Source organism: Sarcophilus harrisii, chromosome 4, assembly GCF_902635505.1.
Source record: "Sarcophilus harrisii chromosome 4, mSarHar1.11, whole genome shotgun sequence".
Classification (NCBI taxonomy): Eukaryota; Metazoa; Chordata; class Mammalia; order Dasyuromorphia; family Dasyuridae; genus Sarcophilus; species Sarcophilus harrisii.
In genome coordinates, this window is record NC_045429.1 from 57,733,682 (window position 1) to 57,750,905 (window position 17,224).

Below are 17,224 nucleotides of genomic sequence, written 5' to 3' on the forward strand. Positions count from 1 at the left end.
GTCATAGACCCTTTTGAAAAGTTTAATCTCTTTGAGAGTAGAGATTGTCTCATTTTTCAACTTTATATTCTTAGTGGCTCATATTTCGTAATGCTTAATAAATATTTGTTGAATTCAAGTTAAATTTGGACATTATGTTTTCTGGCATCATCCATTTATTTTAACTTAATTGTCTTTATCTTCTCTTCCTTCCTCCAATTCAGTTTTGATAATATTGACCACTTTCCCTCTGTGACAGTGAAATAACAGTTCATTTACTATTCCTAAGTCAAATTACAGAAACAGATAGAATTTTGAGATATAATGTAATTTTTAAATTGTCCTGAGTTGTTTTTTTGTTTTTTGAGACAATTAGGATTAAGTGACTTGCCCAGGGACATAGAGCTAGTAAATGTCAAGTGATTGAGGTCAAATTAGAACTCAAGTCCTCTTGATTCCAGGGCATGTGCTCTTGTTGCCTCACCATGTAATTTAAACAATAAAACAAGTAAGTTTTAAAGGTGATTTTAAAAATTAGTATTTAGTCACTGTTCTTATAATATTTAGATATCACCTATCAAAAATAAATTGATGAAACTTTCAAGTGTTAATTCTTTGACTTTTCTCTTAAATGCAAAAGTCAGAGCGTAATGTAATCTTTCAAAATTATAGGTGTTAGGGAATCAGGTATTTAAGGAATATTTATTAAGGTGCAAGCCATTGTATATTAACTTTAATTTAATAATTTAACACTTACTCAATGACTGCTATGTGTAAGATGCTGTACTATGCCTATGTAAGATGCCAAGACAGAAATGAAGTGATGCTTGTTCTCAAAGATTTTATATTCTTTTGTTAACAGTATGTGCACAGGTAAGTATAATGCAGGTAAAATAAGGAGAGAATACTAAACATTGGGATATATGCAGGAAAGTCTTGGGAGAATTTGTGGTAGAAGAAGCACCTGAGGTAAATAGTATATTCCAGGCTTGGGGAATAACCCATACAAATGCATGTTCCTGGGAAATAAAATGCCAAATTTGAGGAACCAGTCCAAGTTGACTGAAAAAAAATTAGGATAAAGGAACATAGCAAGGAAAAAATAATCCTGGTTTCTTGTTCCCTCCCAACCAATAATCCATCCAAGTGGGGGGAAAAAAGGCTGGAAATGTAGGTAGGCAATAGACTACCGTGGTGCACTTTAAATGCCAGACTATGGAATTTATACTGTATTCTAGAGGCAATGGAGAACTATTAAAGATACATTTGCTTGTCCTGTAGGGGAATAAGGTGGTCCAATTTGTGTCTCATCACTATGTTCATTAGCCTTGATAACTCATCTTTGAAGCAGCAGAGGAAAAATAATCTAAACATTCTTTGAAAAATAAGAGACTTAAGATTTGGGTGGGTAGCCCCATGTGCCTGTTGGGTGGTGTGGGTAAGCTTAGGCAACTTTGTGCTGACTCATACCTGTGACCCTGATTTCCACTTTTAGGTCTTTGAAGAGACATATTTTTGTGACAGAAAGTCATGTGAGCTTTTTGTGTGTTAATCACCTGCTGAATTTCTTTCTCCACTTAGGCAGAGCCTTAAGCATCAGTCTGTGATAAAGAGTCAGTTGAAGCACAAAGATATAATTGCTGCTTTATGTGAAGACATTCTCTTCGCCTTCCATTCTTGTTTACAGTTAGCTGAACAGATGACACAGTCAGAGACACAGGTAAAATCTACTCTGATAAAAGATTTTAATTTAAACAAGAAAAAATATCTTTCTTTTTTCTTTCTTTCTTTTTTTTGCTGAGGCAATTAGAGTCAAGTGACTTATCCAGGGTCACACTGCTAGAAAGTGTTAAGTATCTGAGGCTGGATTTGAACTCAGCTCCGCCTGACTTCGGGGTTAGTGCTCTATCCATTGTGCCACTTAGCTGCCCCTGAGAAAAAACTTTCTTTGGCAGTAAATGAATCACATTTTCACTGGAGAAGGTTATTTAAAATTTTAGTTTTCTTCAGCTAGCTGATTGTCTAAGTATTTCCCACTTGAAAATGCATTTAGAGATACAATTTGGAATGCCAGCCCTACACTTTGTTAGGTTGTTATCTTTGGAGGAGGCACTCCTTTCCTCCCATCTGTTGGGTAGTGGAAGTAGACTTCGAGTTCCAGGCTTCTGTTGGAGGATCCAGTTAGTCAAGGCTTGAAGGACTGTAGATAAAAGAATCAAGGTGGCTTTAGGGCAGGGGTGGAGCTAGAAAAAAAAAAAAATTAGGAGTAAGAGGGAAGAAGGCCTAATGGAAAGAAAAATGAATAAAGAACATTTTTACCCTGCCTATTATTTTTCCTGTCTTTTCTTTTGCCTCTTGTCTTTGCCGAGTTCGTGTTGTTGGCGATTGGGAAAGAAATACCCTATGGGGAAATCCTTCAGTGGTGTCAGGATAGGATGTTCCCCCCTTTCTTTTGTACATATGTGAGAGTTTTAAAAGTTTTTAGGAGGAACAAAAGTAAGAATTCTCTGAATGCAGCAGCAGGATTAAGATTTTCTTCTCTTCTTGCTGTGACTCACTGACACTTGGCATTGGATTTAGCCTATAGTTATCTTTGGATTCAGGAAAGGGGGGGAATGGGATGTGGGAAAAATGGAGTAGGTAGAGTTCTTTGTTGTTTTGCCTCTTGCTACCACCTATTTACTTTGCTACTCTAAGCCATTCTCCAATCAACACTAAGGCAGAATAAAAAGGGTAGAGGACTGGAAAAGGAGATTGTTCAAGTCTGCTATGTATAAGTCTATCTGCATATATATATCATAGAATTTTTGAGCCAGAAGAGATCTTAAAGATAATTTAGTCAATCTTTTTTAATATTTTTAGAAAAGGAAACCAAAGCAAGTAAATTTTGTTACTTATAGAAACCTTGCAATTAGTGGCATAACCGGATTGAATTCTTATTTTCTGTCTTCCAGGCCAGACTTCACACTATATATGAAAATTTAACTATTATTAATTACCCTTTGCTGCTCATTATGAAACTTTATTTAGGAGCCAATGATTTTCAAGTATACCCTTTATAATTTTTTAAATGTACGTACTTCTTTGTTGCTCATGTTACTTCGACATAACTAGTGGAAAATTACTCTTCTTTGGAATATTTAAATTTTAAGTGTTTTTATTAAGAATTGAAGTCTAATTTTAAAGATAGTTTTCTCTTTATAAGTATTTTTCTTATATTTTCTTTCATTTTAATTTTTAACAGGAGAGTGCTGACAATAAATTATTCCATAAAAGAGTTAAATTATGTCGTTTCTTTGTCAATTCCCTTTTGCACTACACTAAGGTAAGACTTATTTTGGAGTCTAAATTATCATATTTTTATTTCTGTCCTAAAAACATTTTCTTTAAATTGATTTTACTGTCAGTGTGAAGACTAGCAATGGCATAGTGGATAAAAATTGGAATTATGAATTAAGTTTTGCCTCAAATACTTCATGGGTTTCTGATTTCTGTTCAAGATACTTAACCTTTCTTATCCGTAAAATGAGAGACCTAAATTCTATAGGCTTAAGATACTTTTCAGAAATCTATAATTCCAGTTCTAAATCTATTAATTCTATGACTGTCACATGTTTTTATATCCTGTGTTATGTTTGATAAAAGATTTCTTTGAAGAATGTAGAAGAAATAAACATTTTTGTCTTAATGGAATCTATAGTCTAGTTGGGGAGATAAAATTTAATATACATGGAAAAGCTATGTTAAACAGAAGATGGTTTAAAAATTGATTCTTAGCTTCTCTTACCCCCTTTTTAAATCCCTTTATCCCTTGCACTATAGTAGCACAAAGGTCGACATGAAATGGGGGTGATGGACGTTTTTTTTTTTGGTACAGTGGATTGGCATGGTTAAAGCATTCATCACCAAATAACCAGATTATTTATTAATAGTGAATTTCTTTGTATTTAGCCAGGCTAGGATAGTCTATTCCTAGGACCATATTCAAAGACTTCTAATATGATAGAACCTACCAGAGTTTGCACTGTGCAGGCATATCCCTTTTAAAATCCAGGGTCCTCAGTTATAATGAGATAGGAGAAAAGGACGAGGTGGAAGAAGCAATATAAAACACCTGCAGTTGTAGTTGTTTGGATAGTAATAATCCTAAATACAGTAAAAGTTCAGAAGGAAAAATGAGTACTGGAATAGTCAGGAAAAGAATGAGCAGAATTTGAATTCAATTGAATTCTAGGCAAGGGGAATGATAAATGATAACTAGAAAGCAATGACTATATCAAAATGACTGTGGGACATAAACAGAAGGACAGCTCTGTACTGGGGGAGTAGTAGAAATAAAGTAGGATAGGATAAATTTCAAATCTGGCCTGTGTGATCCTGGGCAAGTCATTTAATCCTGTTTGCCTCAGTTTCCTCATCTGTAAAATGAGCTGGAAAAGGAAAAGGCAAACCATGTTTGTATTTTTCCCGAGAAAAGTGCAAATGGGCACAGAGAGTTGGACATGACTGAAAAATACTGAATAACAATGACAAGTTAGATCTCATCAGATGTTCTGAATGAGCATGAAAGCTAAATACAGAAATTTCAATAATGCTATAGGAAATAGAAAGAAAAATGCTTTATTGAGCAGGGAAGTGACATGAGTGATATTTTAGCAATACCACTGATTTCTGGGTGCCATACTGAAGGGTAAATGGGATGAGGAGAACTAAAAACCAAAGAGAACTGTTCAGAAACTGTTTTATTAATCTAGTTGTGAGGTATTAAGAGCTCCCAGTTTAGAATGGTAGCAGTGAAAATGAAGGGGGTAATAGACATTAGAGTAGAAAAGGCCACTGATAAACACCTTAAGAAAAGATGAAATCTCTAAGAGAGGGATGTGTCTGTGTGTGTGCACACGCACACGTGCGCGCATATATATATATATATATATATATATATATATTTTATATACACACATACACACACACACACATACTCATATATACTTTTATAGTGTGAATTAGTCACTTTCTTTCCTCTTCTCTCCCATTGAGTTCTTATCTTTAGGGTTATGAGTATGTGTGAGTGTCCACTTTTCTCTTTTAGAGATCTCATTTTTGAATATATATATATACCCAACCCCCTACATATACAACCTTAGAGTCAACTTCAACTTTTCACTTCCAATAATCCCTACTGTGCCATCATTGTCCCTTCCGACGTAATTAATTGCTAAGTTTTGTGGACTCCATCTTCTGAACTTCTATTCCTCTATCGAGAAATAGATATGGATATATGTGTATATATAGAAACACATATTTGAGAGAGAAAGAAAGATGCTGAGGAGGTGAATTCCATAAAATATATATCTAAATTTGTCTGCCTACCTATTTATCTCTGTCTGTCTGCCCATGATTGTTTTTATTCTGTTTTTTGTTAATCTTTTTTTTTTAATTTGAGACATAAATTTTTTACTCTGTGCTGAAATGAAAAGGCTATTCCCATTTTGTATTTGATTAAGAATTCTTGTTTCTTAATCTCTTTTTTTCTGGCTCTTTTTTTTTTTTTTCATGAAACAAATCTATGACAATTTTATTTTGTATTTTTATTTTAATGAGTATGTTACTATTCATATGTATTAAATATGTAAATAGAAAATGTTATTTTTTTATATTTTAGGAATTTCTTCCTTTTCTCTCTGATTCTTGCTGTACACTACATCAGCTTTATCTTCAGATACACAGGTAAGGCATAGAAAATCATTTGATTACTAAAGTTACTACAGTAGACCATTTGAATAGTGAGCCTTAGTTTCCTTATTTGTAGAATGAAAGTAGGAGAGAGGTCTTTTTGGTCTTTAAATCTAGGGTGCCATTAGCCTAAGAACTAGTTAAACTTATGTTTGTCTTCATTATACATTATGTATTATGCATCATTCAAAATTAGCCACTGTAATTTTTTTTTTATACTGTCATCTTTTCAGTAAATTTTATTTGCTTAAAATAATGGGATTTGTGATGGTTCTCTGCTGGTTTTTACTAAATCTGTTGTGGTGAGTTCAATGATAAGCATGTGATGGTCCTTGATAAATAATACAATGATGTTATGACCAGAATCAGAAATATCATGTAATAGGATATAAGCAGTTGTCAATGTTGTCAAGTGTTATTGTAGTCCCAGTCAGTAGATGAGTAGATTATAGAGACATAAAGTTGTTTGCCTACTAACATCTGATGAATAGAGTACTACAGTGTTTTGATATTCTATCCATTGGATAACCAAAATAACCAGCTCATGAAAACAATGAGTCAATTAACTAGAAAAAAAAATTCAAAACAGTTTGTTTTAATTTTTGTTGGGCAATCAAAGTCCAGACTAGTTGAGCTATATTATCTAAAATTAGACATTGACAACTTTATTAATCTCAAGTGTGTCTTTGCTGTTACTGGCATACAACAGACTAACCTCTCTTCAGTACCGTCAGGAACATCACAAAGAAACTTTTTTAAAAAGAGGTGATTAAGTAAAAAATCTGATTTCACGTGGATTTAACTAAAATGCAATTTGTAATTCTAGTAACCAAAAGTAAATTCCATTTATATTGTAGCAGAATATATTTAGTATCTTTTATTTTCCTTTTCTCCCTACTTAGCTTTAATTCCACCATTTCCTCTCATTTTCCTTCCAAGTTTTGTCCTTATATCTTGAGAAATAGGGGCAAAATGGAGATTCTTATCTATTTATATTCAGAATTCCACCTCTTATATTAGATCCCATCACTTGTCCCTGGATTATTCTAACTGGAATATTGGTGGATAAATTCACTTTCACCTTAATCTCACTCTGCTATTCCTGGTTCCAGGAACATTTTTTTCCTCAAAAAAATTTAATTGTATTCGCATTCATTTCAAGTGTTCTTCTGACTTTCCTAATTCTATCAAGGACAACATCATTCTTCCCAATACCCAGATTTGCAACCTTGGAATCATCCTCCACTTTTTACTCACCTTCATCTCCTCCATGTCAGAGGCAGTTGCCAAGTTTTGTGATCCCACCTCATCAATATCTTTGATTTGTCCTTTTCTTTAAACTCATACCCTAGTCATATTAATATTATCATCTCTTATTTGGACAATTGCAATAGCCTTCTAATTGTCTTTCATATGTTTGGTCTTTCTCTTTTTCATTCTCCACACAGCTGCCAAATTGATATTCCTTTTCTGGCTCATTATTTGTGTCCTGCTTCCTAACTGATGATTACACAAAGCTCTTTCCAAAGCCTGCTCTAATTTTCTCTATACTCTCCTTCGGTGACTTCATCTCTTCCTATGAGCTTAATTATCCTCATACTGATTGATAACTCTTCTGAATATATCTCTTCTGAATCTTAATCCTGCATCACCAAATTTCTATTGGTATTGAATATGTAGATCCATTTCAAATCTAGCATGGTCAAAACAACACATAATCTTTCTCCCAAAACTTATCTTTTCCAGATTTAACTATTTATATCAAGGGCACCATTATCTTTCCATTCTCCAGAGGTATTTTTGTTGTTCATTCATTTAAGTCTTGTCTGATTCTTCATGACCCCATTTTAAGTTTTCTTATCAAAGGTACTGGAGTGGCTTGCCATTTCCATCTCTTGCTCATTTCATTGATGAGGAACTGAGGAAAATTGGGCTAAATGACTTGCCCAGGGTCACACAGCTAATAAGTATCTGAGGCAGGATTTGAACTCAGGAGCATGAGTCTTCCTAACTCCAGGTCTGGCACTCTATTCACTGGATCACTTAGCTGCCCAACATTTGTAGCTTGCACTTTATCCTGGACTGCTCATTCTCCCATATCACATATGTAGTCAATTGCCAAATCTTGCCATTTCTTCCTTTACAGTTTCTCATACTTCTAACCCCTGTCTTTACTCATAAAAATATATTTCAGGATCTTATCACTTTTTGCCAGATTACTGCTAGACTCCTAAGTAATTTTATTTAAGCATATATCTGACTCTGCTTCCCCCACCCCATTTTCCCTGTTCTACTTCAACTCAATAATCTCAGTGACATTAGTTAATGGTGTCAGAATAAAATATACTTTTGTTTAAAGAGCCTTACGATCTCACTCCAACCACTATTTCTAGCTTTCCTGTTGTTCCCCACTCCCGCACTTGGCAGTTCAGCTAAGTTGGACTCCTTTCTCTTTATTACTCTCCTGCTACATCTACCCCTGTCCCCATGTTTCTCTGCTGCTGATTCCCAGGCCTAAGGTGTGCTCCCTCTTTTCCTCATTCTCCTTTAAGTACTCCTTTGGTACTTTTCTGTCATGTTTTTCTCTCTTTCCATGTCTTTCCCTTCCCCACACACATACCCACCTCCCTACCTTTTCCTCATCACTTATTTCCCGATCTTTCACCCTGATTGATTTCATTGGGGTCTGGATTTCAAAGCATGTCACCTCTTCCCACAGTGAGCAATTTACATTTCACAGCCTAGCTCTCTAGGGGTCAGAACTGGCCTCAGCTGGCTGCTCTTTCTTCAGATTAGGTAAAGGGTTCACAGTCTTCCTTTCCCCCTCCTCCCTTTAACACACACATACATACGCACATGGTGTCTTGTCCTGGTGACTAGTCCTGCTTCCTTTTTTCTTCAATTCTGTGGCTCAGCACCTGCAGTTCAGAACCTGTTTTCTCTGGCATTGCCAGTGCAAGATCTTTGCATCACAGACTGTCCCAGTCGCTATTAATTTATTCTGTATATATTCTACATTTGCTTTTCTGTGTATTTATTGTATCTTCTACCCTTCCTTACAATGTAAGCTTCTCGAGGCAAGAATTGATTCCTTTTTGTGTTTTTATCTCCAGTGCATTCCAGTGTCTGCTCCATGGTAGGCATTTAATAATTGATGCCTAACTTTTACTTCCTAGTTTATTTCTAGTACTATAGCATACTTTGCAAAGCTTTGAAATTCTCAGACTGACCATTCCATTAACTATAGTTTCAGCATTCTGTTATTACTGAAAAACTTAAAAGAAATAATTTTCTTATGTTGTTCAAGGCTGTTGAATTCAAGGTTGATGTTTTCTGTGTTGTCAATATGTTTATCATTGTTATGAAGTAGAACAATATTGTACCAGATATTTATCTCAGGAATTAAAAAATATTCAAAATGTTGGCTTTGATATATAGGTTAGAATTTAGAGTTTTATTTTACTGTACTTTTTGATCTAGACCTGTAATTTCATTGGAATATAAAAAATCTCACTCTGCTGGTACAAGTCACAAATTATAATCGTGGGGAGTTAACCAGATAACTGAGAGTGACTTGCAAAAAGTGCTACTGCCAGGATATAGAAGAGACAAGATCTAAGCTCAGGCCTTTTCAGTTCTGATACCAGCTCTCTATTCACATCACCACATTACTTTTGGATAAAATTTTTAAATAATTTTAGTCATTAGGATTTTCCATATTGATTTGACCTATTCTGATGTCTACTGGTATAGAATTTGGTACTGCTTACAAATTACTAACAAGCTTTTTTTTTTTTTCCATTTTATAGTAAGTTTCCTCCAAGTCTGTATGCTACGATGATTCCCAAGGCACAAGAGAAGGAAATATTAAGTGTATTTCTAGTGGCTCTGGATCCACTCATCAGTCAATTTTTATCATTCAGCCCTTTTGTGGAGACTGTATTAGGAGACAAATTAGGTAAATTCCACTTCTCTTTCAAATAAAACATAAAATTCCTCTGCACTATTTAGTGTTCCCTCCATAATTTGACTCCAATATACTTTCTCATCCTTACATCTTAATATTCTTCATGTATTCAGCATTCCATTTAAAAATGGGTGATTCCCTATATCTTGTTCTCTTTATGCCTTTTCCAGTCCTCATTACTGGAAAGGATTACCCCTTCTCACTCCCTTTTCCCCAACTCCTGCTTTCTCATTTTCCTCTTGTTCAAGGAGGAAGATATTTATTCTTTTATGAAGACTTTCCTTAAGCTCCTTTGTCTAGGTGAGAATGATCTCTCGTTCTCCTCAAATTTCTCAAAGTACTTTTCCTAGACTTCTAATGCATTTATTTTTTTTTTATCATAGTTTTTTATGTAAATGTCTTCCCTGTCACTCCTCCATTAAATTATAAGCTCTTTGAAAGGAGCCGTTTGTCTCATCATTAGTGCCTGCATATATAGTGACTACTTCATAAATATTTCTCTTATTATATCTCATTGTGTACAGAATGATATTTTTTGTATAGGTAATCCATTATTTCCCATTTCTGTAACTCCTGATTCTCTTTCCCCTTGCATTTACAACTGATTTAATTTGAAATACACACGCACACAGACACACACACACACTTCCCAGTGCTCTAAAGTTCAAAGTTACATATGTCTTGTCACCAGAATTTAATTTTAAGTGAAATTTTATTTGTATTTTTACACTTTGTATGTTTAAAAATTTTTGTGTAAATATCATATTATTCTCTCATTTGTTTTTCACCTTTAAGATCTATCTTCTGAGCTACAGCTTCCACAGTGTCTCCTTCTAGTTAATGTAATGGACAAGCTACCTTCTCAGCCTGAAAATGTACAGCATCTGTGGTGTAAGAGAAGCCAATTTTCTGAACATAAATCTAGGTAATAAAAAATGTTTTTATTAAATACAAAACATATTATAGATGAACTACTTGTAAACTCTGTTATTTGATACAATACTCTCTCTAATCAAATTTTCTGATCAGTAATGAGTTGCTAATTTTCAGAGAATTAGAATGATGACAATTTAACACTAAAACTATTGTCAATATGACTTCATCTTTGTAATTCAGAAATTAATTGGATATTTTCTCTTTTTAAAAATACATCTCACATTTGATCATTTAATGCGGATGTTTTTCATTACATATAAAATCTTAAATGTCACATCTCTAAATAAATTTCTTTTAAAAATTTTGTTGATGCTTTTTGCTTTTATATTACGATTAGCTTCCTTATAATTTATCCCCACCTAGTGAACTTTTCCATTATAACAAAGAAATACAAATCAGCAAAATCAGTTGACAGAATGACCATATATATGATAGCCTATAGAAAAAGAGAGAGGTGCATTTCTTCGTCTTTTCTCAGTGCCAGAATTTGTGTCATTTCAGTTACACAGTTTGGACTTTGTTTTAATCTTTTTATTTGAGTCATTGTCATTGTATACTTTGTTTTCTTCATTCTGCATGGTTCACATAGTCCTTTTCATATTTCTCTAAAAGTTTTAATATTCATTTCCTCATATAGTAATAATATTACATTATATTGCATATAGCTCAAATTGTTCAGCCTTTCTATTCTTCCAATAATACTTAATAGTGTATGCCTTTATCACTTTATACTTATGTTATTTCAGTCTCTTAGTTGGCCTTCCTCTAACTTTCTACCACAGTTACGAGATTAATCTTCCTGACGTACTATTTTTTTATTCTCCTCTCAAAGACATTTATTTAATTGTTATCTTTTTTCTAAAGGACTTAATCCAAAAAATTCAACTTGGCATTTAATTCACAGTGAGGTTTCCTGATTGTCCTTGAATATAGACAGTTCTCTCAGGGCTTTTGTTTATATGACGTCTTTCTGGACTTATAATTATATATATCACTGTGTAAAAGAAAGCTCAGATGCTCAAGTAAAATCCTCCATGAAACTTCATTTGAGAATTCCAACCTGCCTTGATTCTTTTCCTCTTTGGAGGGAAAATATCATGTACTATTGCTTTCTTTTTTAATATCTCATTGTGCCTCCTAACTGTTAACTGGACTTCAAGAATCTGCATGATCCTCTCCTTTTTTCTCTTGACATTCTGTCGCTTGGTGACCTCAAGAGCTCCCATGGGTTTAATTATCATCCCTATGGGGATAACTCTGAGATTTGTATTCATCCCTACTTTTCTTTGAGTTCCAATTGCACTTCTCCAATTGTCTTTTGAATGTTTTGAATTGTGTATTTTCTGAGCATCTCAAATTCAATATTAGAAATTCAGAACAAATCATTGTTTTCTCTCTTCCAAATGGGCAGGCTCTACTGTGCTGCTAATCTCCCCAAGTTTGAATCTTCAACATTGTCCTCATTCTCACTTTACATAAATCTTGTCAGATCTTATAATTTTTAGTTCCCCAATCTTAAATCTGCCCTCTCTTTCTCACCATTCTAATTCAAGTTTTTTATAACCTCGGGTTTTTTTTAATTAATTTTTTTGTAGTTATCAAAAATTGATTTTTCTTCCCTCTCCCTCACCTCTCCTCATTAATAAAAAGAAGAAAACTCTTATAACAAATAAGCATAGTCAAGCAAAACAAATTCCTGTTTTGTCTGTGTCTAAAAAGATTGCTTGCTATCTTGGAGCAAGGGGGAAGAAAAGGGAAAGAGAGAGAAAAATTGGAAACACAAAATCTTACAAAAATGAATGTTGTTTACATATGTTTGGGAAATGGAACACTATTGAAAAAAATTTTAAATTGTCACAAAAAAAATATGTTTTAGAGATCATTTGAGTTTCTTAGCAACCTCTTTAGAAGGTGGATAGCTTGCTTCTCTCTCATATCTTCCTACCCTTGCAGTATCCTTCCCTCTGGTCTGTCTACATCATCTTTCCTCCACAGTTTGCTAAAATAGTTCTCTTAAAGCATAAATCTGACCACGTCGTTATCACTATTTGATAAACTTGACTGGCTACCTATTCCCCTTAGAAACAAATGTAAATTCCTCTGTTTAGCTTTAAAAAAACCTTTACAATCTGACATTGCTTTCCTTCCTATGTCCTGTGGTCGAGTCAACAAGCATCTCTTGAATGTCTACAATGTGTCAGGTACTAAGATCTTGGGATATCAAAAAAGGCAAAAATAGTCTCTGCTTTCAAGGAGCTCAAAGTCCAACAGAGAAGAAAGTTTGTAGACAACTATATTAAAACAAAGACTAGATAAACAGGGATGACCATTGTAGAGAGAGGCTGCTCAGATGGAGGAGGAGCAGGAAAGACTTCTTGCAGAAGTTGGGGCTTTAACTGAGACTTGAGGGGAGCCGGAGTGGTGGAATTACTACATTTATCAGAGTTCTTAAGAGTCTTGCAAAGTTGTTTTTGTTTTACATTATTTTTGTCATTGTATAAATAGTTTCTCAGCTTCTGCTCACTTTACTCAGCATAACTTCTTGCAAGTTTTCCCAGGTTTCTCAGAAATTACCCTTTTGAGTCAGCTATCTTGGTTCTATCTTTTTAAGATATTTTTCTTGGCCTATATAAGCCCTGTACGTGTTATTGTTATAATTCTATGTTTAAGAATTAAATGCTAACCACATTGGCTTCAATGTTCTTGCTTTTTCTAGGATGTCTTTGCTTGAAGCCATTTTTTACAGTTTTGAGCAGTGTTCGGGGGAGCTCTCTTTGCCTGCTAATTTGCCAGAAGTTACAAGTAAAGGACAAGCTGAAATGGCTGTCACTTTATATCAATATGTCTGTGTTCACTTGTGCACCTTCATTGCTTCTTTTCACCCATCACTGTTCCCTGAACTGGTAAGCTATGGTAAAATTCTAGGAAAAATTTATCAATAGATATAACTCCTACTATTTTTACACTGAAATTATGGAACATGAAAATTGGAGAGAAAAGTTGTGGAACAGATAAAAAAGGACGTTTCTATATAGTCTTTTTAATAGATATTCTTCTTTAATACTTTATTTTTCCTTCATCTTTATTTAATATTCAGCCTACAAAATAGATGTTTATGCTAATCATATCTAGGTATATTTATTTGATTAATATCTTTCTAGATATAAGGATGAAGAGAGGGGGGCATAATGGATAGAAAATTTTAATATATGCCTATATGAGGAGAGAAGGAACAAGATACTTAAAATTTTGTCCTCTATTGGTTGGTTTAAAAATTAATCATATATAACATTTGGCCTTTATAAACCTAATTTTGAAATGAAAGATCATGCTTATTAAAAAAAAAATTATTACCTATTATTCCACATAGTCCCTCTTTTCACTCTCCCCATCCAAAAAAAAAAAATTATCACTATAATTTATGGGAAAAACAATTGTTTTTGACAATATACTAGTGAAAGGAAGTCTGTTTTAAATTAAAGTAGTGCCTGTAGAATCTGTAGAGAAAATGTGTAATATAGAAACCATATTTGAATCACTGGATTAGCATTCAGAAAACATCAGACAACAGGGGCAGGTTTCAGATGCTGACACACTTTTCATTATGAATTAATTATTATTCTTACAGTGAAGGTGAAAAGGTTTATCTTACTTTTGTGTAATCTCAGACTCTGTCCTGGACCCTCTTCTCTCTGTAAATTCTATTGGTGATCATATCAGTTTACATTCATCTCTATGTAAATAGTCCTATTATCACTCAGCACCTCAAAATCATTATGTCTAAAACAGAACTGATTTTGTTTCCTCATATATCCATATATGGATAATATGGATAACATAAAGATGTCTGTTGTATTGTCCAAAGTCTAGTCCACTATCTCTAATCTTGCAGGTAGACTCAAACCATGAAAATTTCTTAATCACAGGAGGAAAGATAGGAGTAGCTACTAGCTCCTCGTTCCCAATTTCCAACCAATCATATTGTTCCTCACATCGAGGGTAGGTTCTTTTAACCAGTCATAACTTGTTCCCCACAATTCTGTACTCCCCAAACTCCCACACTGTTCTGTACTCTTGGAAGAGAGTTGTTCCTGTCATGCAGGGTCATAGTTGCTTGAGGAGATCCTATTTATTGGTGAATTCACACTTTGCTAATAAATCAATCATACTTAGAACTTTGTGCCTCAGTTTACTTTATTTTGACTATAACAAGACCCATCTTCAAGTTTTTCCCATTTTCTTCCCATTTTCAGTCATTTGCCAACTTGGACCAGTTATATGTTCATAACATCTGTTGAGTTGGGTCCCTTTTCTCCATTCATACCAGAAGCATCTTTGTTCAGGCCCATCCAGATATGTCTCCCTCTATCCATAGTTTTCCTTCTCCATTTCATTCTCCATGAAGCTACTAAACTGATCATCTTAGAGTACCAGTTCTGACCATGTCACTCCCCTGCTCAAGAAGCATTAGCAACTCCCTCTATCCTCCATAATAAAATATACATTTCTGTATTTCAGCATTTGTAACCCTTAACAAAATGACTTCAGCTTTCAGTCAACAGACTTGTATTTGTTATGCCAGGCACTATGCTAGGTGGTAGGGTGGAAAGGACAGAAGTGAAACAATCCTTGCCATCAAGGAGCTTACATTCTATTAGGGCATGTGTGACTGTGGATGTGTACACATATACATTTAGATATATAAATATAATGTATAACATTTTAAAATGTAAATTTGTTTTAATTTAGGATACCATATTATTGAATGCTGTACTTAATTCTGGAATGATTACCACCTTATTAGCTATGGATACATGGTGCTTCTTGGCCCGGTAAGATATAACCTAAAGTTGCTGTGTGACATGTATTTATATTAATTTCTAGGAATAAGTAGCAATAATTAATTGTCAGTTCAAAGATACTTTGGTTTCAGGTTTAATCTTTTGTATAGAAAAAGCAGTAGTGTTGCAGATTAAAGAACCATTTTAGGTCATCTTTCAGAATCCAGATTAAATGTCTTAGCTTATTTTCTGTCATCTTAGAAATGATTGAAGTTTTAAAATATTTTAAAATATTTTTTCTTTTTAAAAATATTTGTTGCTTTACTAACGCTTATTTCCTTGCTTGTCTTAATAAGTATATGAGCCTGAATTATTTCTCTTTTGTATCTCAGGTATGGGACTGCTGAACTCTGTGCCCATCATGTGTTCATAATAGCACATTTGGTGAGTAGGATAAGTCCATTTGTATTTAGGTATGCAAATTCTCTTACTTCCACAGTGATCAGAATGAATTGAACATGGATAAAATGAATTTTTAAAATGAAAAGGAACTTAAAATTGAATGTAAAATAGAAACCAGAAATTATTATGCCAAAAAACAAAACAAAACGACATCTTTTTTTCATCTGATTCAAATAAGATTTAACCTTTCAGAGTAACATCTGAATTAGGTCTCCTTATGGAAACAGCCACTTGTTGGTGCCAGAGTGCTTAGAGTACCAGGCCTAGAGTCAGGATGATGACTCTTGAGTTCAAATTTGGCCTCAGGCACTGAACTGTAACCCTGAGTTTGCCCCTTAACTCTGTCTGCCTCAATTTCCTCATCTATAAAATGAACTGGAGAAGGAAATGGTAGGCCACTCCAATATCTTTGCCAAATAGAATCATAACTAGATGGGCACAACTCAAAATGACTGAACCAAATGGAAATGAACTTAAAAGTGATCTAAGTTTTTAACTTTACTTATTTGAAAAAAACAAAAGTTCAAAAAAAAAAAAAAGGAAAAATAAAAGTTATGCTGGTGTTTGCTTTAAATAGATTGAGGGAGTGAAGTCCATTTTAAATCCTGAGAAGCTTTGGGTACCCTGTGTAGCTTTTCAAAAATAGACAAGTTTCTTTTGCTCTCTGTACCTTATTTGGAAATTTTGACAGGACTGATCGATTAAAGGATAGTTTTTGTATTATAAAAACATTTTCTCCTACTAGACGATATGGTTCTCCACAAATTCTTACTCTAAAATAGGATGGAGGTGACCTTAGGTTCAAGGCTTTGCTAGAAGAGCACAGACTTTAGGTTCTCTGACTGGAAAGGCCTTGAATATGGGATCTGCAGCAGAATGTGTTTGCTTTGTGAAGACCAGTTTAGCTGAGTATGAAGAAACTTATCACCACTATGCTTGTTCCTTCTTGATGAATTCTTTCACCATGTCTAAAACCAAGAAAGGTGCAAAATATTTCTGAGTCATCACTCACCCAGCAGTGATGGTAGCAAATTGGTTAAAAAAAATAATAATAACACAGTTTTAAGAGTCACATAACTTTTAGACTGCCTAAATAGAAACTTCTGATAATCTGGATTTGAGATACTTGTCCAGTGACTGATTTCATATAGATGGAATAACTGAATCTTTTGAACTAGACATTCTTATTGTAAAAGAAACCCAAAGGCAAAAAGAAATGGCCACTAGATGGAAGGATGTCTCATATGTTCTCTTTGGAAGAGGTAAATGAAGAAGTTGGTAATGTTGGTTATAAGTCTAACCACAAATACTATTTAATGGGACATTAATCAACTCATGTAATAGTGCCCATGAGAAGTATTTCCAA

The 17,224-nt window shown here is 34.0% G+C and overlaps 1 protein-coding gene across 3 annotated transcripts in view; it reads left to right on the forward strand.

Annotated features, from left to right (window-relative positions):
- C4H1orf112 (chromosome 4 C1orf112 homolog) overlaps positions 1-17,224 on the forward strand; it is a 57,436-nt gene that overhangs the window by 14,902 nt on the left and 25,310 nt on the right. For all 3 annotated transcript variants that reach the window (XM_023501776.2, XM_012547659.3, XM_031936856.1), the window contains exons 8-15: positions 1,561-1,699; positions 3,224-3,304; positions 5,642-5,706; positions 9,522-9,670; positions 10,475-10,604; positions 13,332-13,518; positions 15,365-15,447; positions 15,789-15,840. In XM_023501776.2, the coding sequence (XP_023357544.1) occupies positions 1,561-1,699; positions 3,224-3,304; positions 5,642-5,706; positions 9,522-9,670; positions 10,475-10,604; positions 13,332-13,518; positions 15,365-15,447; positions 15,789-15,840 (886 nt within the window). The remainder of the gene's footprint in view (positions 1-1,560; positions 1,700-3,223; positions 3,305-5,641; positions 5,707-9,521; positions 9,671-10,474; positions 10,605-13,331; positions 13,519-15,364; positions 15,448-15,788; positions 15,841-17,224) is intronic.